The sequence below is a fragment of the Babylonia areolata genome, chromosome 18 (assembly GCF_041734735.1).
Source record: "Babylonia areolata isolate BAREFJ2019XMU chromosome 18, ASM4173473v1, whole genome shotgun sequence".
NCBI classification, from domain to species: Eukaryota; Metazoa; Mollusca; class Gastropoda; order Neogastropoda; family Buccinidae; genus Babylonia; species Babylonia areolata.
In genome coordinates this window covers 72308752-72330582 of record NC_134893.1, presented here as the reverse complement: position 1 = coordinate 72330582, position 21831 = coordinate 72308752, and the positions used below count along the sequence as shown (strand labels likewise).

The window sequence follows — 21831 nt, the reverse complement described above, 5'->3', positions numbered from 1 at the left end:
TGTCTTTGTCATGTTTGGTCAGGTTTCCCCCCCAGCACACGGCTCCGTATGTTAAAACACTACAGACAACAGATGTGTAAAACATTTGGAGCATCTGCTTGCATACATTAAAAGATTTCATTTTTCTAAGACAGTACATGCGACTGTTGCTCTTTTTAATGAGTGCAGTTGAGTTTTCATTCCAAGACAGCTTATTGTCGATTATCACACCGAGATATTTGTATGAGTCTACTTGTTCGACCACTTCATTTTTTGTGATGATTTTACTTAAAGTTGATTTCTTTTTTCTGAAGTCGATTACAAGCTCTTTGGTTTTGCTAACATTCAGCTCAAGGAAATTTTCTTCACACCAGTTCACAAACCTGTCAATTTCTCTTCGGTAGTCAGTGTCATCGTCATCAGTAATAAGTCCTGTCAGTGCGGAGTCATCTGCAAACTTAACGAGGGGACACGAATTGGTCAGACTTCTGCATTCAGCCGTATACAAGGTAAAAAGAAAAGGCGAGAGGACTGTACCTTGTGGCCTACTTCCGGTTGAACTAACAAAACGTAAACAGACGGCTTTCAAACTTCGGTAAATGCAAAACGATCGCGCTTTTGACTCTTGTTTGTGATGGACAATGGAATAACAATTTAGATACAGTAGTGTATGCTTATGTCTTTTCAAAATCAAGAGCGCAAGCGCTCTGAGTCAAGGAATTTTCCAGAGCGCAATTTGTTTTTTCAGAGCGTTCCGCTCAGCGCTCCTGTTAGTGACAAACCCTGATATATATATATGCATGCACTCAAGGGCTGACTAAGCGTGTTGGGTTATGCAGCTGGTCAGGCATCTGCCTAGCAGATGTGGTATTGCGTATATGGATTTGTCCGAACACAGTGTCAAGTGCTCGAGAAATTGAGACTAACTGAAACCGCACATGACACATTTTTGCAAAATAAAGCATCTGAGCGTCAAATGACCTGTACAAAACTGTCCACCAAGCAACATTTAAACTAACTGCTGCTATTCATGCCTGCCTCCATACTCCAGCACCATCAACTAGAACAAATGGAACCTCAGTAAAAAACAACAACAACCAACAACAAAAAAACATAGTGGTAAATGGTGTAAGATCTTGGTCACTTTAGACATCATTTTGACTCTATTTATAGATACTTTTCTAAGTGCAGTGAAGTGTTTGCAGGTAGTCTGAGGTCAGTCAGAGTCATCTGTGATAATCCAGTCAGTGGACAGATGTGCGCAAATAGCCAAGTGGTTAGCATTGGACTTTCAATCTGAGAGTCCCGGATTTGAATCTCAGTAACTGCGCCTGGTGGGTAAAGGCTGGAGATTTTCCGATCTCCCAGGTCAACATATGTGCAGACCTGCTTGTGCCTGAACCCCCTTCGTGTGTATATGCAAGCAGAAGATCAAATATGCATGATAAAGATCCTGTAATCCATGTCAGCATTTGGTGGGTTATGGAAACAAGAACATACCCAGCATGCACACCCCCAAAAACGGAGTATGGCTGCCTACATGGTGGGGTAAAAATGGTCATACACGTAAAAGCCCACTTGTGTACATACGAGTGAATGTGGGAGTTGCAGCCTGCGAACAAAGAATAAGTCAGTGGACTGAGATCACCTCCAACAGACTACTGTCACTTGCCAACACTTCTCTGCACTTGAAAAAGACTATGCCTCCAAACGTTGTCTCCTAATCATCTCGAGGTACCTATGATCTTACACTATTTACTTTTTTTTCCTTCATCATTTTACTTGGTCCAGCACTTACCTTTTTTTTTCCCTCATTTTAAACTTCAGTCACACAATTCTGTCAATTAAAATCAACTATAAAGGAAATTTTCTTCCTAAAATTACGTTTAACTAACAAACTTACCGTGACCCACTAGTGCAGACTCCGGCAGGGGTCTGACATTCCTGTCCTGTGCAAACTACTATCCGCCTATGCGGAGAAAACGAAAGTAGCTATGGCCGATAACCTCCCTAAGTAGGTCACCTTCCCTATGTATCCCTGACTAGCGCCCTCTTTTTCCGGCAGCCATCTTGACTCCTGTTCCTGTGCTCTTCATACGGAAGGATATTTTTTCATCCCAAAATTACGTTTAGTCTGACTCACTGGTGCAGACTCCAGTAAGGAGTGACCTCCCTTTAGTACAGTACTTCCCTTCTGCATGCCCATGCAACACCATCTTGACTCGGTTTCATTATCTGACTGTAACTTCAGATTAGTCACAACACAAACGTTAACACATGTTCTTCCTCTCTGTTCCCCCGCTCCAAGTGACTGACAACACACTACAGCATGACAGAGAGGGAAACGACATCTGGACACACTGACCTCGTCTCTCTGTTTGACAGCTTGCAACTTCTCTTCTTCAGCCATTTTGGACCGCTTTGTGCACTCCTCTGCTTCTCTGCGCCACGCATCACAAGCCTGCAAACAAAGCAGTAGAAATGTGAAAAGAAATTCCAACAACTCTCATCAGTTTTCAAAAGCCCTTGGCTCTGCTCCACATTCAAAGCAGAACAAAAAACAAAAAAGTCTTTCAAATCAAGATACTTTGCATACTCTCAACAAGTAACATAGCAAAAAAAAAAAAAAGAAAAAAAAAGGCTGACTGCATGCCTCAAAGATCTGTCTTCATTCCAACATGAGGACCTAACCTGGCAAATGACCAGTCTGCCTGTTCACCTGTGGAGATAGAAAGAGCCGACTCTATCACTGTCCCTTGGGCAAACTGAGACAAGGGAACAACTGCCTTGTTTAATATAATACTTCTCATCACAACAGATTTCTCTGTGTGAACTTGGGACTGCTCTCCAAGGGGAGAGTGTGTCATACCACCCATTTTCGTTCTTCCCTTTCTGCAAGTACATTTGTTTCACTGCCCCAGCAAATTTTTCTACAGAATTTTGTCAGACAACCCTTTTGCTGCCAAGGGTTCTTTTATGTGTGCTAAGTGCATGTACACACAGTGCCCCAGTTTGTCATCTCATCTGAACCACTAGCATCCAGACCACCACTCAAGGTCTGGTGGAGGAGGAGAAAATACTGCCGAAAGTGGGATTCAATCCTGTGCGCCCAGATTCTCTCACTCAAAAGGTGGTTGCATTACAACCAGGCCAGTACACTCCTTTTCCACCTCATTCCCACACCAACAACTTGACAGTTCCCTCTCTCCTTCTGTCTACATGGCAGACAGCACTTCACGAGTCCCAGGGACCCCCAAAGTTTCCCCTGTCAAGTTTTTGTAGAAGCAATCAGGAAATTTGGAAGGAACATTTTGAATCTGATAGAAAAACTCGGACTCCGAGCCACATCAGCTTGTTCCTTCCTTGCACTCCATAGCTTAATCCACTGGGAACAGACACTGACAGATGCAACCTGATTCAGCCACGTTCTGTCTTGTTCGGGCAAACAATTAAGCTGACTGGTCCACTCAATGTGGTTTCAATGTTTACACACATGGTTAGCCAAGCATCATCATGTGAGACCAAGGTTAGTAGTGAAGCCCTGGCCTTGTGACTGATAGGTCTAGATCATTTGGGTAATGTAACGACAGGAAAACATGTGACCATGCTATGTAGTTAAATGAACTGGGAAAAATTTTGACATTGGTGTAACGTCGGAACAAACTACAAACAAGTGTAACAAAATACAGTGAAATCCTAACAGTTGGCATCTCTGCTTGTAAGAAGCCCTGAGACAAGGCGCTTGATGCACACCAGACCCACTCACCGTTTTGGCCTGCGTGTACACCCCCTCCCACTCTGCCATCTTGCTGCGCATGGCCGTCAGATCATCCTTCAGTCGCTGCACCTCACTGGACGTTCCGTTGCTGGTGACAGTGGTGCCCCCTGGCGCCTGGCTGAGCTGATGGAAGAGGGAGGGGGACTGGGGTCCGGCGTTGCGGGGAGAGGCCATGTTGCCGTCGCCAAAGCCGTGGTTACTATGGTACTTGCCAAACACAGGGTGGCTGGGCAGTGGGGAGGACAGCTGGGGCACACACACAGACACACATAATGCACGCTGTGTCTTTTTGTTTTAGAACCTCTGCTCTCTGGGTCAGGAATAAGACAAGACTATACAATCTGAATTATACACTTGTAAACCTTTGGATACATGAAAGTAAATCACATATAATGCACACTGCATCATTTTATTTAGAATCTATCTCTTGTCCTGGAAAAAAAAAAAACCCAACCTTTTTCAAACAATCAATCTGCTTAAAAACCCATCATTTTGGGGCACATTAAAGAAATACATACAAAATTCACACTAATCATTTCAGTTTAGGATCTCGTCTCTCTTGTTCAGGCTTAAGGCAAATCACTTTAAAACACACTGGCTTACAAACACATCATTTTGGGGGTAAAGGGAACCCCGGTGCATAGACATTATACAAAAAGGTGGAAAGGCAGAGAGACAGAGTGAGGGGAGACAGAGAAAGACACAGCCAGCCAGAGAGGACAGAGAGACAGCATGAGAAAATGACAGGAAGAGGGGGGAAAAGGAAAGGACACAGACACACTCAAATGGAACAGAGAGACTTAACTGGTATACAGTTTTAGTTTCAAGGTGTCAAACCAAGTGGGGGTTTTACAGAGTCTCCTTCGTCTAACTTTTACTCTCTGTAACCCATACGGGCTTATGCACATGCATACACTGTTCGAATTACAAAACCCCATCCCCTGGAGGGTTTGTCCACCTGTGAAAAGAGGTGCACCCATTTCTTTATTTTTACCCCATAACGCATATCTACAGTTGTCAAATCCAGGACAGTCATCAGTTTTAACAGGGCTATTCCAGAACAGAAGGCATGAATTAAAAAAAAAGAAAGAGAAAAAGAAAAGAAAAGAAACTGAACAAGTGGGAAAAACAACAGTTTAGTTCAGTTACTCAAGGAGGCGTCACTGCATTTGGACAAATCCATATACGCTACACCACATCTGCTAAGCAGATGCCTGACCAGCAGCGTAATCAAATACTCTTTGTCAGGCCTTACGAAGAAAAAAGACAACAACAACAACAAAAAAGCATAAAGAAACCAATGGATACATCATAAAATCAATGAATAAACAAACAAACAAACAAACAACATCAAAAGCAAAAGCAAACCACTGACCTGATCATGAGGCATGTCCCTGTGCAGCTGCAGCAGGTTGTTGGAGTGGGGCAGGGAGCCGAAGGGGGAGGGGGGCGACTGTGACAGACTGCTGATGCTGTGCCGCTGCTGTAACGTGCCTGGCGGGATGCCGATGGGGCCCGACGGGGGGAAGGCGCCCGAGGAGGACAGCCCCGCTGACAGGGAGCTGCTCACTGAGTTGGTGTCGTTGTCCCGCTCCAGCTCCCGGTCTATACTGGTGATGTCAAAGTCGTCCATGTTCAAGTCGTCCAGGGCCTTGCCTGACACACACACACACACACACAGAGCATGCTTGTTGTAAATTCTGACTTTTCGTTGCAAATTATGCCTTTTCCTCAATACTTCTCCATTTTTTTCTATAAAAGAACGAAAACCATCTTTAAAAAATGGGATCTAAATGTCTTCGTGAAAAGTTACCCACACAAATAATTTAAAAATTTTTTTTTAATTATTTTTTTTAAAAAATATTTAGAACCAATCACTGAAAAGTAGTTACAATAGATGAAATGCTTCCTCTAACTTTTTCACTGCCACAGGCGATTTTAGTTGACTACACAATGCACCGCCATAGGTGACTTTTCTTGATATCAAAGGATCATGTTGATAAGACCATTTCTGACTCACTTGTGTAAACAAATTGAGTCTATGTTTCAACCCGGTGTTCGGTTGTCTGTGTGTGTGTGTGTGTGTGTGTGTGTGTGTCCGTGGTAAACTTTAACATTGACATTTTCTTTGCAAATACTTTGTCAGTTGACACCAAATTTGGCATAAAAATAGGAAAAATTCAGTTCTTTCCAGTCATCTTGTTTAAAACAATATTGCACCTCTGGGATGGACACAAAAAAAATAAAAAATGAAGCCTAATTATATGCAAACTGCATTTACTGTTATATTTATATTTTTTGTATTCTCTAAACTTGGCACTTTGATCTGATATTCTGACCCAACAACAAGAGCAGTCATTATTATCATTTTTTGTTCAAACAGGAACTTCTTTTGCTAAGCATGGAAGTTTTATTTATTTTGCAAACGTTTTGGTGCAGATACTAAAAAAGGGAAATTACTCTGTAATTAATGCAAGGGGACTTAATTCGCTTTAAACTGATCTTTCTCATCTTAAACATTACATTTTGAAAATATACACAATACATAAAAAGCTTGGATTTTTTTTTCAGTGTATCACAAGTGAGTCTTGAAGGCCTTGCCTCTCTTGTTTCGCATTGTAACAAAGCTGGACAGTTGCAGCCAGTTTCCCAACAGTAGAACAATGACTAACCTTTGCCCCCTCACCCAGTTTGAAGTGAACAAGTCCACAGTGTTTTGACATGAACCAAAGCCTCTGACTGAAAGCACCCTACCGAGAATATTTAGCGATGGGGAGTATTTCTCACACAGAAACCTGGCGGTGAAAGAGCTGAAAAACAAATGAAACTTGACACACACACACACAAAAGAGACAAAACAGGAGTCTCAAGAAAATCCACCACCACAGCACACAGACTTACCCACGACAGACTCCACGGTGTTGCCAGGGGGATAGAAGGCGGGGGCGTGGGGGGACATGGAGGACATGCCCAGACCCAGGTTCTGGGCGGCAGGGGCCTGGCCAACGGGGGAGTAGAGGGGTCGTGACCCCCCCAGGCCTCCCAGCAGGCCCCCCCCAGCCCCCATGCTGTGCTGCAGGATCAGTGCCTCTTTCTGCCGCGCCTTCTCCGTGTTGTCCAGCATTGGGTCGTTCTCTACTGACTGCAGGTGCTGTCGCAACTTCACCTGTCACACATACAGGGATGCAAAATTATGAAATCATGCAAAATAAAATAATAATAAAATAAATTGAAAAAAATTGTGAAAAAAGCCACACACAATTTAGGGCATTTTAGTTTTCTACATTCCCATGATGCTTAGTCTTTTGTGAAGGACTAGACTCTAAAACAAGGAGGCAAGACTGCACTGGGTCTTAGTGCTGCAACCTTGGGGGCTAGCCGCCTTTGGGAACCATCCCACCGCCGACTGTACTAAAACCAGCTTGGCCGAGAGAGTGGGTGGGCAAGACTCTCCATGATAATAAAATACTAGCCCAGACAGGTGGGACAGCAGTTGCCTCCTCTGTCCTTCTGATGGTCATAGTCAGACACGACTGACAATCATACAATCAATTTCCATGATGATGAATGATGATGGAGTTGATGGAGATGCTGCTATGGGGGTCTATTTAGTTTGGGACTTCTTGACAAGGCTGTGCTCTCAAAATATATCCTGGCATCAACCAGGCTGAGAGATAGACACCTGTGATGTTGGTTATGACATTTGAGCAACACTCCCAAAGACACATCCGTGAAGTGGATGACTCGACTGTATGGTCCCAATCTTCCCATTTGAGCCCATAGCAGACTCAGCTCTGGGTTGAAGCCAGCATGGGCCGAAAACCCCACCACTGATGGGGATCGAAGCACATGTACTTGCAATTGTCAGTCTGTGACGCAAACTACTTCGTCTTGGGGGCTAGCAACCTTCGTTTCTTCTTAGTCTGCAATTTCCATATTTGCTCATTATGTATGAGTAGGCTTTACAAAATCTTTCTTTTTTTCTTCTCTAAAAAAAAAAAAGAAAAGTGTATGACTGTTTTTAACCTCCTCACGAGAGCAGCCATTCTGTTTTCAGGCGGGTGTGTGTGCATGCTGGGTATGTTGTTTCCGTAACCCAAGGAATGCTGAAATGGTTTATGGGACCTTTGACAAGGGCATCTGATCTTCTGCATGCATCTACTAATGATGGGGGTTCAGACACCAGCAAGTCTGCACATCTTCACCCACCAGGTGCTGTGAATGGGATTTGATTCCTGGAACCTAAACATTAGAAATCAAATAAATGAATAAAAGCTCAAACCCATGAAACTGACATTGGAATCTTCTCGCTCTGAGCCGGGAGCCTTGTGATATGAATGTCCGGAACCAAAGTCGGACCCAATGCTGCTGGACACGCTGCCGGACCGCACCTTGTGGTAGCTGTCCAAGGACCCTGGGCTCTGGGACACCTGTCAACCAAGGGCCTTCCTCCGTCAGCTCTCAGCAGGAACAGCACTGCCACAGCTAAGGTTCCCACCCCCACATTTCTCAGCTTCCCATGAAAACTGACCAGGTGCAGCATGTATTCATACCCCCAGGGGGTTTAACCCCAGGGTCAAATCTGACTGTCCCTGATTAACCCAAGGGTCTATGTGGACCAACTAGGAATGAAACCTGAGGGTAAACTTCAACTGGTCAGAACTGACCCCCCATAATCAATTTTACCTTCCCCCTCCCTCCCTCAGAATGGATATAGGGGGTCATTCTGGGCTTGCTTGAAATTACACCAGAGGGTCAATTTGGTCCAGTAAGAATCAATGCAAGCTACCTAAGCAGAACCCCTGCCCTCCCCTCCTCCCCCAGTTTGCTTCCATTGTCATAATGTATGAGGGGAGGGTGCGGGAGGGGGAGGGCAGGAGGGGGAGGCGGGGGGACTGGGATGGTCAGTAAAGGCCAGACCAGAATGACCCCCTTCCTTTTTCAACAGCTTGATCAAACTCAAGAAAGGGGCAATTTCAAAGCAGGGATTAGGGTGGGTGGAGGTCGATTCTGACAAGTCACAAAGACTGTGTGGACACAGCACGAAGGTATCTTCAGGCTGTTATACCGGTATTTACAAGACAAATTTATAGGACAAAGCAAAATTCATATCAAACATCAATAATGGAACCTTTTTCACAGCTTCAATATCAAACTTAAGATTCAAGGATCTACTGTATCATCAAAAGGCTGGAATCTTTTACCCTCTGAGTTCGTCAAGTAAACAGTGATCACCAAATCCCTATAAGGCCAAATCTTACTGAAGCACTGTCTGCAGACTCATCACATTACTGCTTTAAAACCAATAAAGAGGCTGCATTCACATGCATGAAAAACTGAAACACAAATGCCTGACAAGCTTTGAGAGATGACTGTCAAAGGAAATACTTTGTGCTGGTAACTACTCTGACAACAAAACATAAGCAGTTTGCAGACACAACACAAGTGCTGAGCACAGATGAAGCGACACACAGGGGCAAGCTGGACCCATCAATGGCACACTATCCAGTGACCACAGCGTGGACAGTTTTCATTAGACATAATTCATTAGACACACTATCCAGTGACCACTACACGGACATTTTTCAGACATAATTCATTAGACACACTATCCAGTGACCACTACACGGACATTTTTCAGACTTTATTCATTAGGCACACTATCCAGTGACCACTACACAGGACATTTTTCAGACATAATTCATTAGACACACTATCCAGTGACCACTACACGGACATTTTTCAGACATAATTCATTAGACACACTATCCAGTGAGCTCCACATGGACATTTTTCAGACATAATTCATTAGACACACTATCCAGTGACCACTACACGGACATTTTTCAGACTTTATTCATTAGGCACACTATCCAGTGACCTCCACATGGACAGTTTTCAGACATAATTCATTAGGCACACTATCCAGTGACCACCACACGGACAGTTTTCATCAGACATAATCCATTAGGCACACTATCCAGCAGTGACCACCACACGGACAGTTTTCATCAGACATAATTCATTCACTAATGCTGGGATACTAACCCGGGTGAGAGTGCCCAATGACACAACACTCCCACTTGTCTACAATCTAAATCCAGAACAGCACACTTAACTTGCGTCACACACAAGGTAACTCTAACACGATCAATACTGTATCTCTTTAATATGCTGATATAACAAAGCATACTTACAAAACTACTACTGCTATTTGCTCGCTCTTTGCCTATTGGGTCGGGTAGTTTACCATGGTGTGATTTGCCATTCTGTTCCTGCAAACAAATATATTTGCTCCACATCACCACAGACAACAAAAACAGTTCCCTCTGAAGCTGAACTGATGGTACAGAGTCTCTCCACAGTACCGGTGCTCTTCTGCTGGACTGGAAAAAACAAAACACACATGACCAAACAGAAAACACATTGATGTTACTGTTAACTGATTAGATAACAAATAAACAAGGTGACAGTCCCTTTTCTCAGCAATCTTTTCAACACTGATAACTAACTCCAGTTCCTAACTCGCACCTTACTGCACTGACATCTGTGAACACACGCAGGAAGGCTGGTGCAAAGCTCAACAAACTGAAGCAAAATAAACAAATCAACAAATACAAGCAAAGTAAACAAATCAAGAAACAGACAAAAAGTAAACAAAGACACACACACACACAAAGAAATGCTCCTGCTGGGATTTAAAAACACTTGTGAGAGGTGTGACAATCTAAATTCTAGGTGCCTTCAGTTTCATTCAAACAGGTGTGTTCACAACAGGAAAACAACAATAAAAAACCCCCACTACATACAGCTTAAGGAAAACACCAAGATATATTGTTTTTGTTTCAAGAACCACTCACTGAAATCAAAACACATGCTGTCAGTTCATTTGTTAACACCATAACTGTCTCATGTATCTGTGCACAGCCTGTGGGAATGCCGTGTCTATTAACTCGTTTTAAAATGGTTGAACTGTAACTTACGGTCTGACAGTTCTATGACGGTTTAAAATCGCTGAACTGTAACTTACAGTCTGACAGTTCTATGACACAAAGTTCTCTACAACAATGTGGGAAAAAACAAAAATATTGACACAAACAAACTTCTTACAAAGACACAAATGTTTAGTTTCACACAAGTTAAGTAACATCACTACACAGTCCTCTGTTTCTCAATATGTCAAACAGCTGGGGCATCGTGAAACATACATGACAGCTTACAACACACTATCATCATACACAACATACCTTTTTTGACTGGGTTTTTTTTTCCCCTACATCAAATTGATCAATGGACATCAAAGCTCATAATCTATCAAAAATGAGCACAACAAATCCATCTCACTGTGTTGCCAATGTGACATTATCAAAGAAAGATAAAAAAAAAAAAAAATAAGGAGGGAATAAAAAGCCCAATAAAACAATGAAGAAACTGGGAGGAATAGACACAGAGTGTGTTTTGAGAAAGGACAACATGCACTGACACTAACACTGTAGCAACAAGGCATCAAAGGCTGACCACTGGGAGAATATATAGCTCACTACATCAGAGGGATTTCAGAAAATCAAATACACAATTAAATAAGTTCAGTTCAGTTACTCAAAAAGGCACCACTGTGTTTGGACTAATCTATATACATCTATATACACTACACCGCATCTGTTAAGTAGATGCCTGGCCAGCAGCATAACCCAACGTGCTGAGTCAAGCCTTCTGGGGGAAAAATAAATGAAATGAAATAAAACACAAAAACAAATAAATGGATAAATAAATGAAATAAAACACAAAAACAAATAAATGGATAAATAAATGAAATCACAACTGACCAAATGTGCATTAGTATTATTTTTCTAAAAATTAAATAACAGTGGGCAAACTCTGGATATGGAGTAATTCAGTCTGCCAGACTAGGAAACAAAGCTCTCCACTCATGGAAAACTCCCATACCCAATCCTGGATTATGACATGGATGTGTTGGCCACACACACACACACAATCACACTGATCTAACGTAACACTTCTAATGTCCCTCACCTTTTGTGAGTGCATGTCAGACTGCACATGGGAAGACTCGATCTGGGCAGAATTGGGAAGGGCACTAGTAACGAAGGCTGCTAAAGAGTTCTCTGTTGTTGCTGTAACATCCCGCTGAGACGTAATTTCATCTGTACAAAAATGAAAACTTATCATTTGATGAATCGTTAATGTTATTTTAAAATCTTCATATATTTCATAATACACAGACAGACACACAAAAGAGTGACAAGAAAGCGGATCATCAATACTCCTGTTCCAACACACACTGTGCTGTACTTGTGTGTACTGATGACACAAGTGAAAGACCCAACAAACGTGACCAAAATATCTATTCAAACAACTGTACAACTGAGAGAAGACTGTAATGGTGATATTTACTGTAATTTTTAAACTCTAGGGGGGCTTGGCTGGCAATGACAGAATACTATACAAGGAGCTAGAATTAGATGGAGGAGTGGAAGAGAGGGGTGTGTGGGGAGATTAATATTCAGATCTTTCATCTGTTTTTCTTTTAACACTTTGTTTGCATGTTGTTCTCTGTGCAGTGCAGACAGCCTACACTGTATATGACAAAGCGGCACATTATGAATCCTTTATCAAATCCAAACAAGGTTTTATTTTCTGCCAAAAATGTATGGGCTGCCAAGTCTGTTTCAGCATCAAAGAACTAAAATTACAACCAATCACACCCCCACCCCAAAAAAGTCACATACCAAGAACTGCTCTCTCTCTCTCACACACAAACATGCTTTCATGTGCTTCAACTGTACATCAAAGTATACATTTAGTTCTTTCTCTTCTTGCTGCCACCAAAACACTGGTCCCTGACTTACTTTCTACATGTGCAAAAGCACAGAAGGCTCCCCTGGGACACTTGCCAGTCTGAACCTTGTCATTGCACTTTGTTGACTTGTAAATCTGCACACACACACACAACCAATGTGTGCATAATTATGCATAATTCTCTCTGACCGGTTTCTATAAAAAGCATTAGCAGCAATCACACTGAAACACATATATTCCACCATCCACCCATCTGTATAAATATCCTAAAACTCTGACTTATCCAGAAGTCATAGATTTAAGTCTCAGCCATCAAAAAGTTATAAAAATCCAAATTTGTGGGCCTGCTGTCTAAGCCTTATCTAATTATTTCAGTCTCACACCTTACCTAAACCATTCGTGCTTTACAATACATACATCACTAAGGTTTAGGATTCAAGGAGCTGAATTCTGACATATTTTCACTTTTGTCATTCACAGGAAGTCAGCCAACAACCTCATTTCCTGAAACGCTGACTCAGCTGGGATTTACCAGTGAGTAGGCTTCACTTTCCCCCTCACCCAAGTCATTTCCTGCATTATACAAGTGAGCATAAATCATCAAATGTATTTGTACTGTCTGCTTTTCTTTTCTTTTCTGATTTTCTAATGTAATACTGCGTTTTACTTTCTGTTTTACTGGACTGGATAATATTAAAAACAACTGTGATCATGGCACATACCTGTCCAAAGAACCAATCATGTTAAAAAAAAAAAAAAGTTTAAAGGTCCCATAGCATTATTCTAAATCTTTTTTTCCCTCAAAGTCAAGGAAATGTGAAGTGACAGATGGCACACCACATGGCTGACACTCTTGTTCACCAGGGCTGATTTGCAATTTCCTTCAGTCAATGGGAATTAACGTTGACAGGAGTACTCTCCATGCTAGAAAAACTTAGCACTGCTGAGATTGCTCATAAATACTACCCAGCCCGGGACAGTACAAACCCGGACTTCAGATAACGCTTAAATACATGCATCCCCAACACTCTGAAAGTGGAAAGGCCGCACTGCATGGTCATCAAGTGTATTTCTGTGAGGTAACAATTCTAATAACAAACATAAAAAGAGTGAAAACTGTGCAAGGGAGCTTCAGTCTGACGCTGGTCTTGTTGCTCCAAAGAATATGACACTGGTATCGTCTGCTCCAAAGAGCTGATTCCTTTCACCACTTCTTGACCCAGAAACCTGTACCAGAAGGTATGCCTGCCCATGCATGTGAGTAGCAAAGCAGATCTGATTGGAATGTGCAGCATTACAGTGACCCTGTGAAGGCATCGTCTGGGACCCCACAGGACTACAGGTAGTGAAAGTCTCTGCAATCCCTGAACTTTTTATGACCAGTGTACGGAATCAGCGAAGACAGCAACATACTTGAAGCTAAGCAAACTTAGCACAGCTGAGACAGCTCCTGAGTGCAACGCCCCAGCCCCACACAGCTGGAAGTGACTGCTCACCTCAGGGTGGAACTGCTGCTCCGTGCGGGTGTGGCAGTACACACAGTTGTCCCCGTTCTCACACTGGGTGGGGTCACACCACTCATCTCCGTGTTTTACGTTAGGACAAGGAGTCGACCTGGTGCACAATTCAAAATGACCACAAACAAAATATATTTATGATAAGAGAATCAAAAACTGAAGTTGTAACTTTTGAATGCGGGTTCATTACATTAAACTAAGAAAAGAGAAAGAACAACAACTTTAGTTAAAAATCCACATGGTAAAGATCTGGGGTAAATGAAACGTTTCTTTTTGTCGTATGTTTAACGTTTCCTTTTTTGTCATGTATTAATGACAGATAAATGATCTTTTCAATTAGAAACATTGCCTGATTGATTGATGATGGGCATCTGTCAGGTAACACGTAATATGTATCACTTCTCATCCAGCTCAGTAAGTTTTTAAAGCATTTCTCACTGCATTATATATTCAACATTCTTACTATTTACACAAATGCATGCATAAAGATAGATCAATGAATGATTCTTCTTTTAAAATGAATAACAGGGAGGTTCAAAATGTCTGGGAAAGCAATTCTTCATGGGTTAGAGGCTGGCTGTCAGAAACACCAAAGGTCACACTGATATAATCTATTCTATAGAAGTGTTAATTCTAAATCAAAATTGAATTCCTGAACCTGCTTACATAACCTAAACAAACTACATTCCTGATCCTGCTTATAATAATCTAAGCAAGAAACAAAGACAAAATAAAATGGATACAAAAGGGTTTGGCCAACTCACCTGTACTTAAACTGCTTAGGGTTCCGGCGTCTATCTCTGACATTATGAAAATAGGGACAGGCGTAACCTTGTCTGCATAATCGGGGTGGTCTCTTACAAGACTCTGTTTTGTAGTTTGCTAAAACAAAGTTTGTGTCTGGATGGGGAAAAAAAAGAAAGAAAGAAAAATCAATAAAAAATCACAAATTAACGAGTACTGTTTTTTTTTTTTTAATGCTTCTAAAAACAAAGAATTAGAACAGTTATATTTGTTTTACTGACATTATTTCTTCTTCTTCTCTCTCTCTCTCTTTACTTTATTTTATTTTTATTTATTTATTTATTTTTTTTTTTACAACACATGTATATTAAATAACATATTCATTTCTGAAAATAAAATTCTATTTAAAAAAAAAAAAAAAAAATCAACCAAGAAATTGAAAAAGAAAATATCAACAAAACAGAAACAGAAGGCTCACATATATTACACAACACCTTGCACTTGGTAACCTCAGAGAAAAGGAGTAAGGAAGAGACAACAAAAAGAAAATGAAAAGGCAAATTTTCAATTTACAAAAGAGCAAAAGCTAACACAAGACATTTCTACTTAAATTTGTAGCAAATAATTTCAAGAATGTGGAATACCTTGGTTTTTTGTTTGTTTGTTAACACTGTAATTGACTAGAGCCTTCAAATTCCTACTGGGGAAGCCTGACTGGCAGCTGCTGACAGGCCATGAAAGAACAAAGAAACAAAGCGGTGGCCTAGAGGTAATGTCCCTGACAAGAAAGTAAGTGGCCATGGGCTTAAGTATTGTACGACAAAGATGTTTAACCCCCACCCCCCACATCACTATTCAGTCATGGTCTGGGTGCTAGTCTTTCAGATGAGATGATAAACCAAGGTCCTGTCTGCAGCATGCGTTCAGCATATGTAAAAGAACCTACGGCAACAAAATGTCTATCCCTGGCAAAATTCTTGTAGAAAAATCCACTTTGATTACAAAACAAATGCACTTGCACACAGAAAAAAAAAAGAAAAGAAGGGCAAAAAACAACAATAACAAAACAAACAAAAACACACTACGTGGCGCACTGTGGTCATGTTCTCTCCCCTGTGAGAGCAGTCCAAATATCACAAAGAGAAATGTGTAGTGATATCAAATGATACAATTACAGCACAATACAATGCAATCATTAAAGTAGCTTATCTCCAGACAGCCACCTGACCTTGACACACTGAACTGGTTACGTTCGCACACAGCGAACACTGTGCACATTTCAAGAGTAACTTCAGCCAACGGTAACATGGGTATAAAATATCCTTTCTATGCGAGTGTCACTCAGTGTGTGTGGAATACAGTATCTGCACATTCCTACTCAAGCATGCTTGTGGCGTCATCTCCTACTTTGAAGCGCTATTAACACGCCAGACATTTTGTTTCTCTCCTATGTTGCAACCGTTCTAACGTTTGTCCTGAGGGGTATAATATTTCCCCTGTCATTCCAGCACTGTTGGTAAGTTTCAACATTTTGTCAGCAATAAAAAAAATAAAAAATAAAAATTACAACTGGCAGTTACAGGATAATCAAATAGCAAAAAACAAGAAGAAGAAAATGCATTACATGTATTTATAATCAATAAAGCACGAGCTTGTAGTTTGAAATGTCAAGGGTAGAGAATGAAGTATCTTCAATTCAACATAATTTCAAACACCAGAACCAATTGTGACAATTATGTTCTTTAAATCTGTAGTTTGTAAATACATTTGATCCCTTGGTGTCTCCTGCCCCACATCACTGAAAATCTTGCAGTCCAGTAGGTATTGTCAACACGTAAAGACCATTTTCACTGATAATTACTGTAGTTTTATGATGAACAGAATCCATCGAAAAGGAATGTGTAATTAAACACCCATTTAATTCAAATACCATCTTTATCAGTTCATGAACCCATAAAAAATTATACTGTTCATGTACTATATATTAAACATCAATCTTTAAAATGTTTCTCACGATAAAATTACTTAAACCATTCTGCTTTAATCTCAACATATCTTATAAACTCAAAGCATGAGGAGAGAGAGAGAGAGAGAGAGAGAGAGAGAGAGAGAGAGAGAGAGAAAAGATCAATATGTGAATATTATATTATTTATAAACATAGAGAATGCGCCACACGGAAGCTGCTTGCGCCACACCATAACAAAGGGTGCTGCAGTGTTGTAGTGACAGCTGTCAGTTCATTTTTTTTTTTCTAATATATAAAATTACTGGAAATTCTTCACTCACAATCAACTCATAAAATCATATAATATTGAAAACAAAAATCTATTTCCATCTATACATATATTCCAACCTTGATTAGTTGGTATCATTTTTCTGCAACCATGTTGTGAATTTGACACAGAGTCACTGACAACTTTTGCATTCAGTGAATGCTGAAGAAATTACATAATTTCTAATCAATTAACGTGATGAAACAGATTTCTCATTTGAAAAAAACAATTTGTCATGACAGTTGATGTTGCTTAGATTATTCAATCAAACCATTTACATGCACAGTGCACACAATACAGAAGTAAGGATCTTGTCATCAATCATGAAGTGACACACAACACACCAATTACATAATCCCTCCACTGCGGACCTTTTACAAATGCTTTCATAATTCATCGAACGATACACATGCACAGTACACACAATACAGAACCAACACTGATCATAAATCATGAAATGGCACAACATATAAAAGTTACTACATCTTTATCAACTTCATTACCGTTCCACTGAGGATCTTCTGCAGGCGTTTTCTCTTTCTCCATCACTGTAGAACTTGAACTTGAAGAGGATGTCGGGGTAGTGCTCAGCATACAAGAGTCCTGGGATTGCTCTAGTAACTCTATTCCTTGGACTTCGCTTTTATCAAAGACAGGGGGGCGAAGGTCACTTGCCCCATGAGCAAAGGCACAATGAGGTCCGTTCTTTACACAGTTTCCCCGAGAATCAGTCTCATACACACAGGTCCCTGTCTTGTAGTACCTCAGATGGTAGCGGCGTTCTGTGTCACCAGCGGTGCGATGCAAAAATGGACATCTGCAGGAAAAAAAAATGACACTGTCATTTGGAATAGGGCTGAAATGTTATAACACTTAGTACATGTTATAACTTATATTTACAACATCAGTTTTGACACTTGTTCATTAATATGCTGACATACATATATGACTGAGTCTCTCTCTCCCACAGTCTCTTTCTCATTCAAACTGGTCGTGGTCCATAGCTAAATTGTTAAAATGAGACATCACATCCAGTCCAGTTCATCAGAAACACTGCAAGTCTTCAAAGAAATGCTACACAATCTGCTGTTTACAGGATTCATCTAAGTATTAAAAAGAGGCAGATTCATGTAAAATCACCATCTCCATACAAATGCTCCCTTGGCATACAGAAGTCAAAGTTTTGTTCAGTGCCTAAATGAACATTCTGAAAGAAAACAAAACAAACGCAAAAATGAGAATTACTTGGTCATTTCCATTAAAATCATTACAACCAAATTACTAACAAATCAAATCTATTCTTATCTTCAAGTTTTCTGATCTCTGCTTTTTTACATTTTGCAGCTGTGCAGGTGTAATTTTGCAAACTGGTTAAAGTTTTTATCACATCTGGGGAAAGGGTTCTTTTACGTATTATGTGTAAAAATTAAAATGTAGTTGTTAGCGACTGACTCATGTTCACACAGTCCGTTACGTGTCTGAGTCAGCAGGAACTCACTTGCATTGTCCTGCATTTACACACAACCCATCCACTTCATAATCATTCCAGCAATCCAAATACTATCAATAACTGAATAAGGATACAAATACTGGAAATAATAATGGTGAATGAAGCTGCTCAACAGTCAACTGACTGCATGCTTTCATTTGTTGGAAGAAATACACTGACTGCAAGTTCATGTGGAAGGACATGAGAAAGTCAAGTCTTTTGGTGTACACACATGCACACATGTCTATCCACACATCATGTGGATACATAAGCTAAATCAGTAAATTATGCATAGAACTGTGGGGATTCAGACCCAGTGGTTGAGAAATGCCACAGTGAATAAGATGAACTTTCAAAGGATGCTGTCCAGAAAGCAGGACCCTTATTAATTTATTGTTTTTTTGTTGTTTATTTCATTATTATCTTATTTATAGGTGACACTTTAATTTTCACTTATTGTTAATCAAAGTGCATTCCGGACTATTACTTCACCAACTTTTGTTGCATATTCATCAGGACATCAAATATTACTGATGATAATAATAATAATAATAATTAAGATAATTATTGTTCAAAAACTAAAAGACCATTCTTCTGGCCTCACATCCCTTATTACATGATTAAGTCACACAAACACACATGAGAGAGGCTCACTAAGTGCCTCAATGAAGCTGTCGGAGCATTCTGTCACAAAAAGTGAATACTCCAGCTTTTTCATGTATCCTCCCTCAGCTTTCAATACTTCATGCATTTTCTCATTCTTCCAAACCACATGCCCATGGCACCTGACCACTTTTATTAAGAATACCCAAAATGGTACCATCAAAGAAAGCTAAAACATCTTCCGAACTCTGGAACTGTCTTCCTATCTGTTGTCAATGACCAAAGCCACAGCTAACAAGAACCAATCAATCACCTGGGGGCAAATCAAAGGAATACAGGAAGTGTGCAGGACTTCTAATAAGTTAAAAATCTAGGAAGATATGGGGTGGAGGTTAATACTGCTACACACACAATGGCAGACTGAAACTCAAACTATTTCTGGTCCTTGAATGTGCTTTCTACTTCAACTTTACATTCCATTTTTTAGAATTTCCAAGGAACGCACTAAAAAAAACAAACATGCATCATTCCCATTTTTAAAGCATTAGGACTCTGGGATTCATATTTTTGTGTTATCAGATACCTGGATTTGTGACCTTACTGATTTTTTGTGCCACAGTGCTGTGAGCTTGACACAATGAATGAGTCAGTGCCTAAGTGATGTGTATCAATTATCATTTAATCAAAAACAATGCAGAAAAGCTGCACTGTCAGATCTTTTTCTTTCCTGATAAGTGATTACAAACTATACTGTCATCATAAAATAAGAGTGTCATAAAAGAAAGTGTACTGACTGTTTTTACTGATTGTTACCATTGGCATGGCCTTAAATCTCACTCGTTAAATTTTTTATATTCTTTTAAAAACTTACTTAAAAGTTATATATATATATATATATCATTATTATTATTATTATATAATCTATTAATGTCTTAAAAGTATTCAGTGTTAATTGGCAGATCACTATCAGTATAACTGTATCAGTCAAACTTGAATAATAAAAAACCTTATAGTTTTACATTCTTTCCCATTCTCAAACTTGGTTGCAGCAAACACTTTCATTTATAACAGTAACACTGAAAAGTCAAAGTATAGTGTGGTTGGGGGATAGTAAAAGGAAGAATTTGTTTTGTTAACACATCAGTAGAAATATATTTGTACTTAAGAAGTTTGTTAATAAATCTTTTTGAATGACACCCCCACAATAATTATTAACAATAGATGTTTTTCAAAGTCACTCTGACACTCCTTTATATTCCCTCTCCTCTCCCATGAAAGCAGAAAGCTGAAATTACAGCTGTTACACATTTGCAATGACAAAAATTTTAATTCACCATCCAGAGCAATGAAACTGACATGTGAACCAAACATCGTATCACTATATTCTATTGTCAGGCTCAACTATTTTTCCCAATTGTCAAAAAGAGTATCATAATAATTTTCACTGTTTCCTACTTGTTGTTTCTCTATGTGACCTAACAATCTTGAATTTAAAACAAACGAATGACTGACTGCCAGCTGGCCACTAATCAAGGAACTGTTCTCCGGTCAAGGCCGCGACCTGCAAAGTGCAATGCGAAGCAGCTGACTGGGTCGCATTTCTGTCTTGTCCTCGTATTTTACTGTTCAGCCGCATTTATTGAAATATGCACTCGGCTTATAATTTTTGTACTTTTCATATTTTCTTTCCTTTGTCTTTATCGTCCACAGCGACCTAGCGTGCAGCATTTCACGTAGTCCCAAATGGCCTCACTCGACCCGTCTCCGGAACCAAAACAAACGCAAATGGGAACCGTCAACGTGCGGATGACGCATAGACACTCGCACGGCAGTCTCAAATGGATGTCACAAAAATCACAAAATATAATCATCAATGCACAAACTCCTGAAATCTCTAACTATGTTTTAAGTTTAGTCACAAAAACTATATGACTCGTATTTTGAGAAGACTGGCAGAAAATCCTGCCCCCGTTTCAAATGAATCAATATGGCGGCCAATCTTTTTGTTTACATCGCTCCTGTTTCTTTGATGCACCCTACAAAAACGAAGAAACCAAACACCAAAGCTATTACAACTAAATACATTTTTAAGAAAATACAAAAACAAAATTATGTTGACGACGACCAATTCTTTCACTGACTATACTCACAACTGCAAGACGAAATATTTCTTCTTATTGGACAATTCCCACCAAAATTCGAACACTGACAACAGCAACATGACCACTTACTCGTCACCATCTGGACAGTTTCCACGCGCCTCGTCGTATTTCGTACAGTAAATATCCGGGCTATAGCTGAAAGTTCCGTCTCGCTTTTTAACAGGACGACGACGACGTTGATTCAGAAAATGCCAGTGAAAGCATGCAAACGGTCGATGTTGGGTGCACTTGTGTTGAACGAAGAGAGGACACTGCTGTGTGCGAAACTCCTTCAAGTACCTGCAACCAGACAGAGAACATCCATATGACAGCGGCAAGATAACTGCTGAACACATCTGCCATCAACTGCTCGGTACCCTGATAACAGTCGACACGCTGAACTCACATATAATGCTGTGGTTTTTCTGTTTGTGTTCCATGTAACGGTGCTTCAGACGGCATTTTTGTTGTCAATCACTGGATTCT

At 40.3% G+C, this 21831-nt stretch overlaps 1 protein-coding gene across 1 annotated transcript in view; it reads right to left on the bottom strand.

Annotated features, from left to right (window-relative positions):
• The window catches only part of LOC143293057 (RING finger protein unkempt homolog), a 28810-nt gene extending 6979 nt beyond the window's left edge, over window positions 1–21831 (bottom strand). Inside the window, exons 1-13 of the mRNA XM_076603931.1 lie at window positions 21752–21831; window positions 21436–21645; window positions 17616–17929; window positions 14859–14994; window positions 14074–14191; window positions 12628–12712; window positions 11792–11922; window positions 9955–10032; window positions 8053–8187; window positions 6659–6923; window positions 5133–5413; window positions 3746–4003; window positions 2345–2440 (exon numbers count right to left, since the gene is read on the bottom strand). Coding sequence (XP_076460046.1) covers window positions 2345–2440; window positions 3746–4003; window positions 5133–5413; window positions 6659–6923; window positions 8053–8187; window positions 9955–10032; window positions 11792–11922; window positions 12628–12712; window positions 14074–14191; window positions 14859–14994; window positions 17616–17929; window positions 21436–21645; window positions 21752–21807 — 2163 coding nt within the window. The 5' untranslated portion in view covers window positions 21808–21831. The remainder of the gene's footprint in view (window positions 1–2344; window positions 2441–3745; window positions 4004–5132; window positions 5414–6658; window positions 6924–8052; window positions 8188–9954; window positions 10033–11791; window positions 11923–12627; window positions 12713–14073; window positions 14192–14858; window positions 14995–17615; window positions 17930–21435; window positions 21646–21751) is intronic.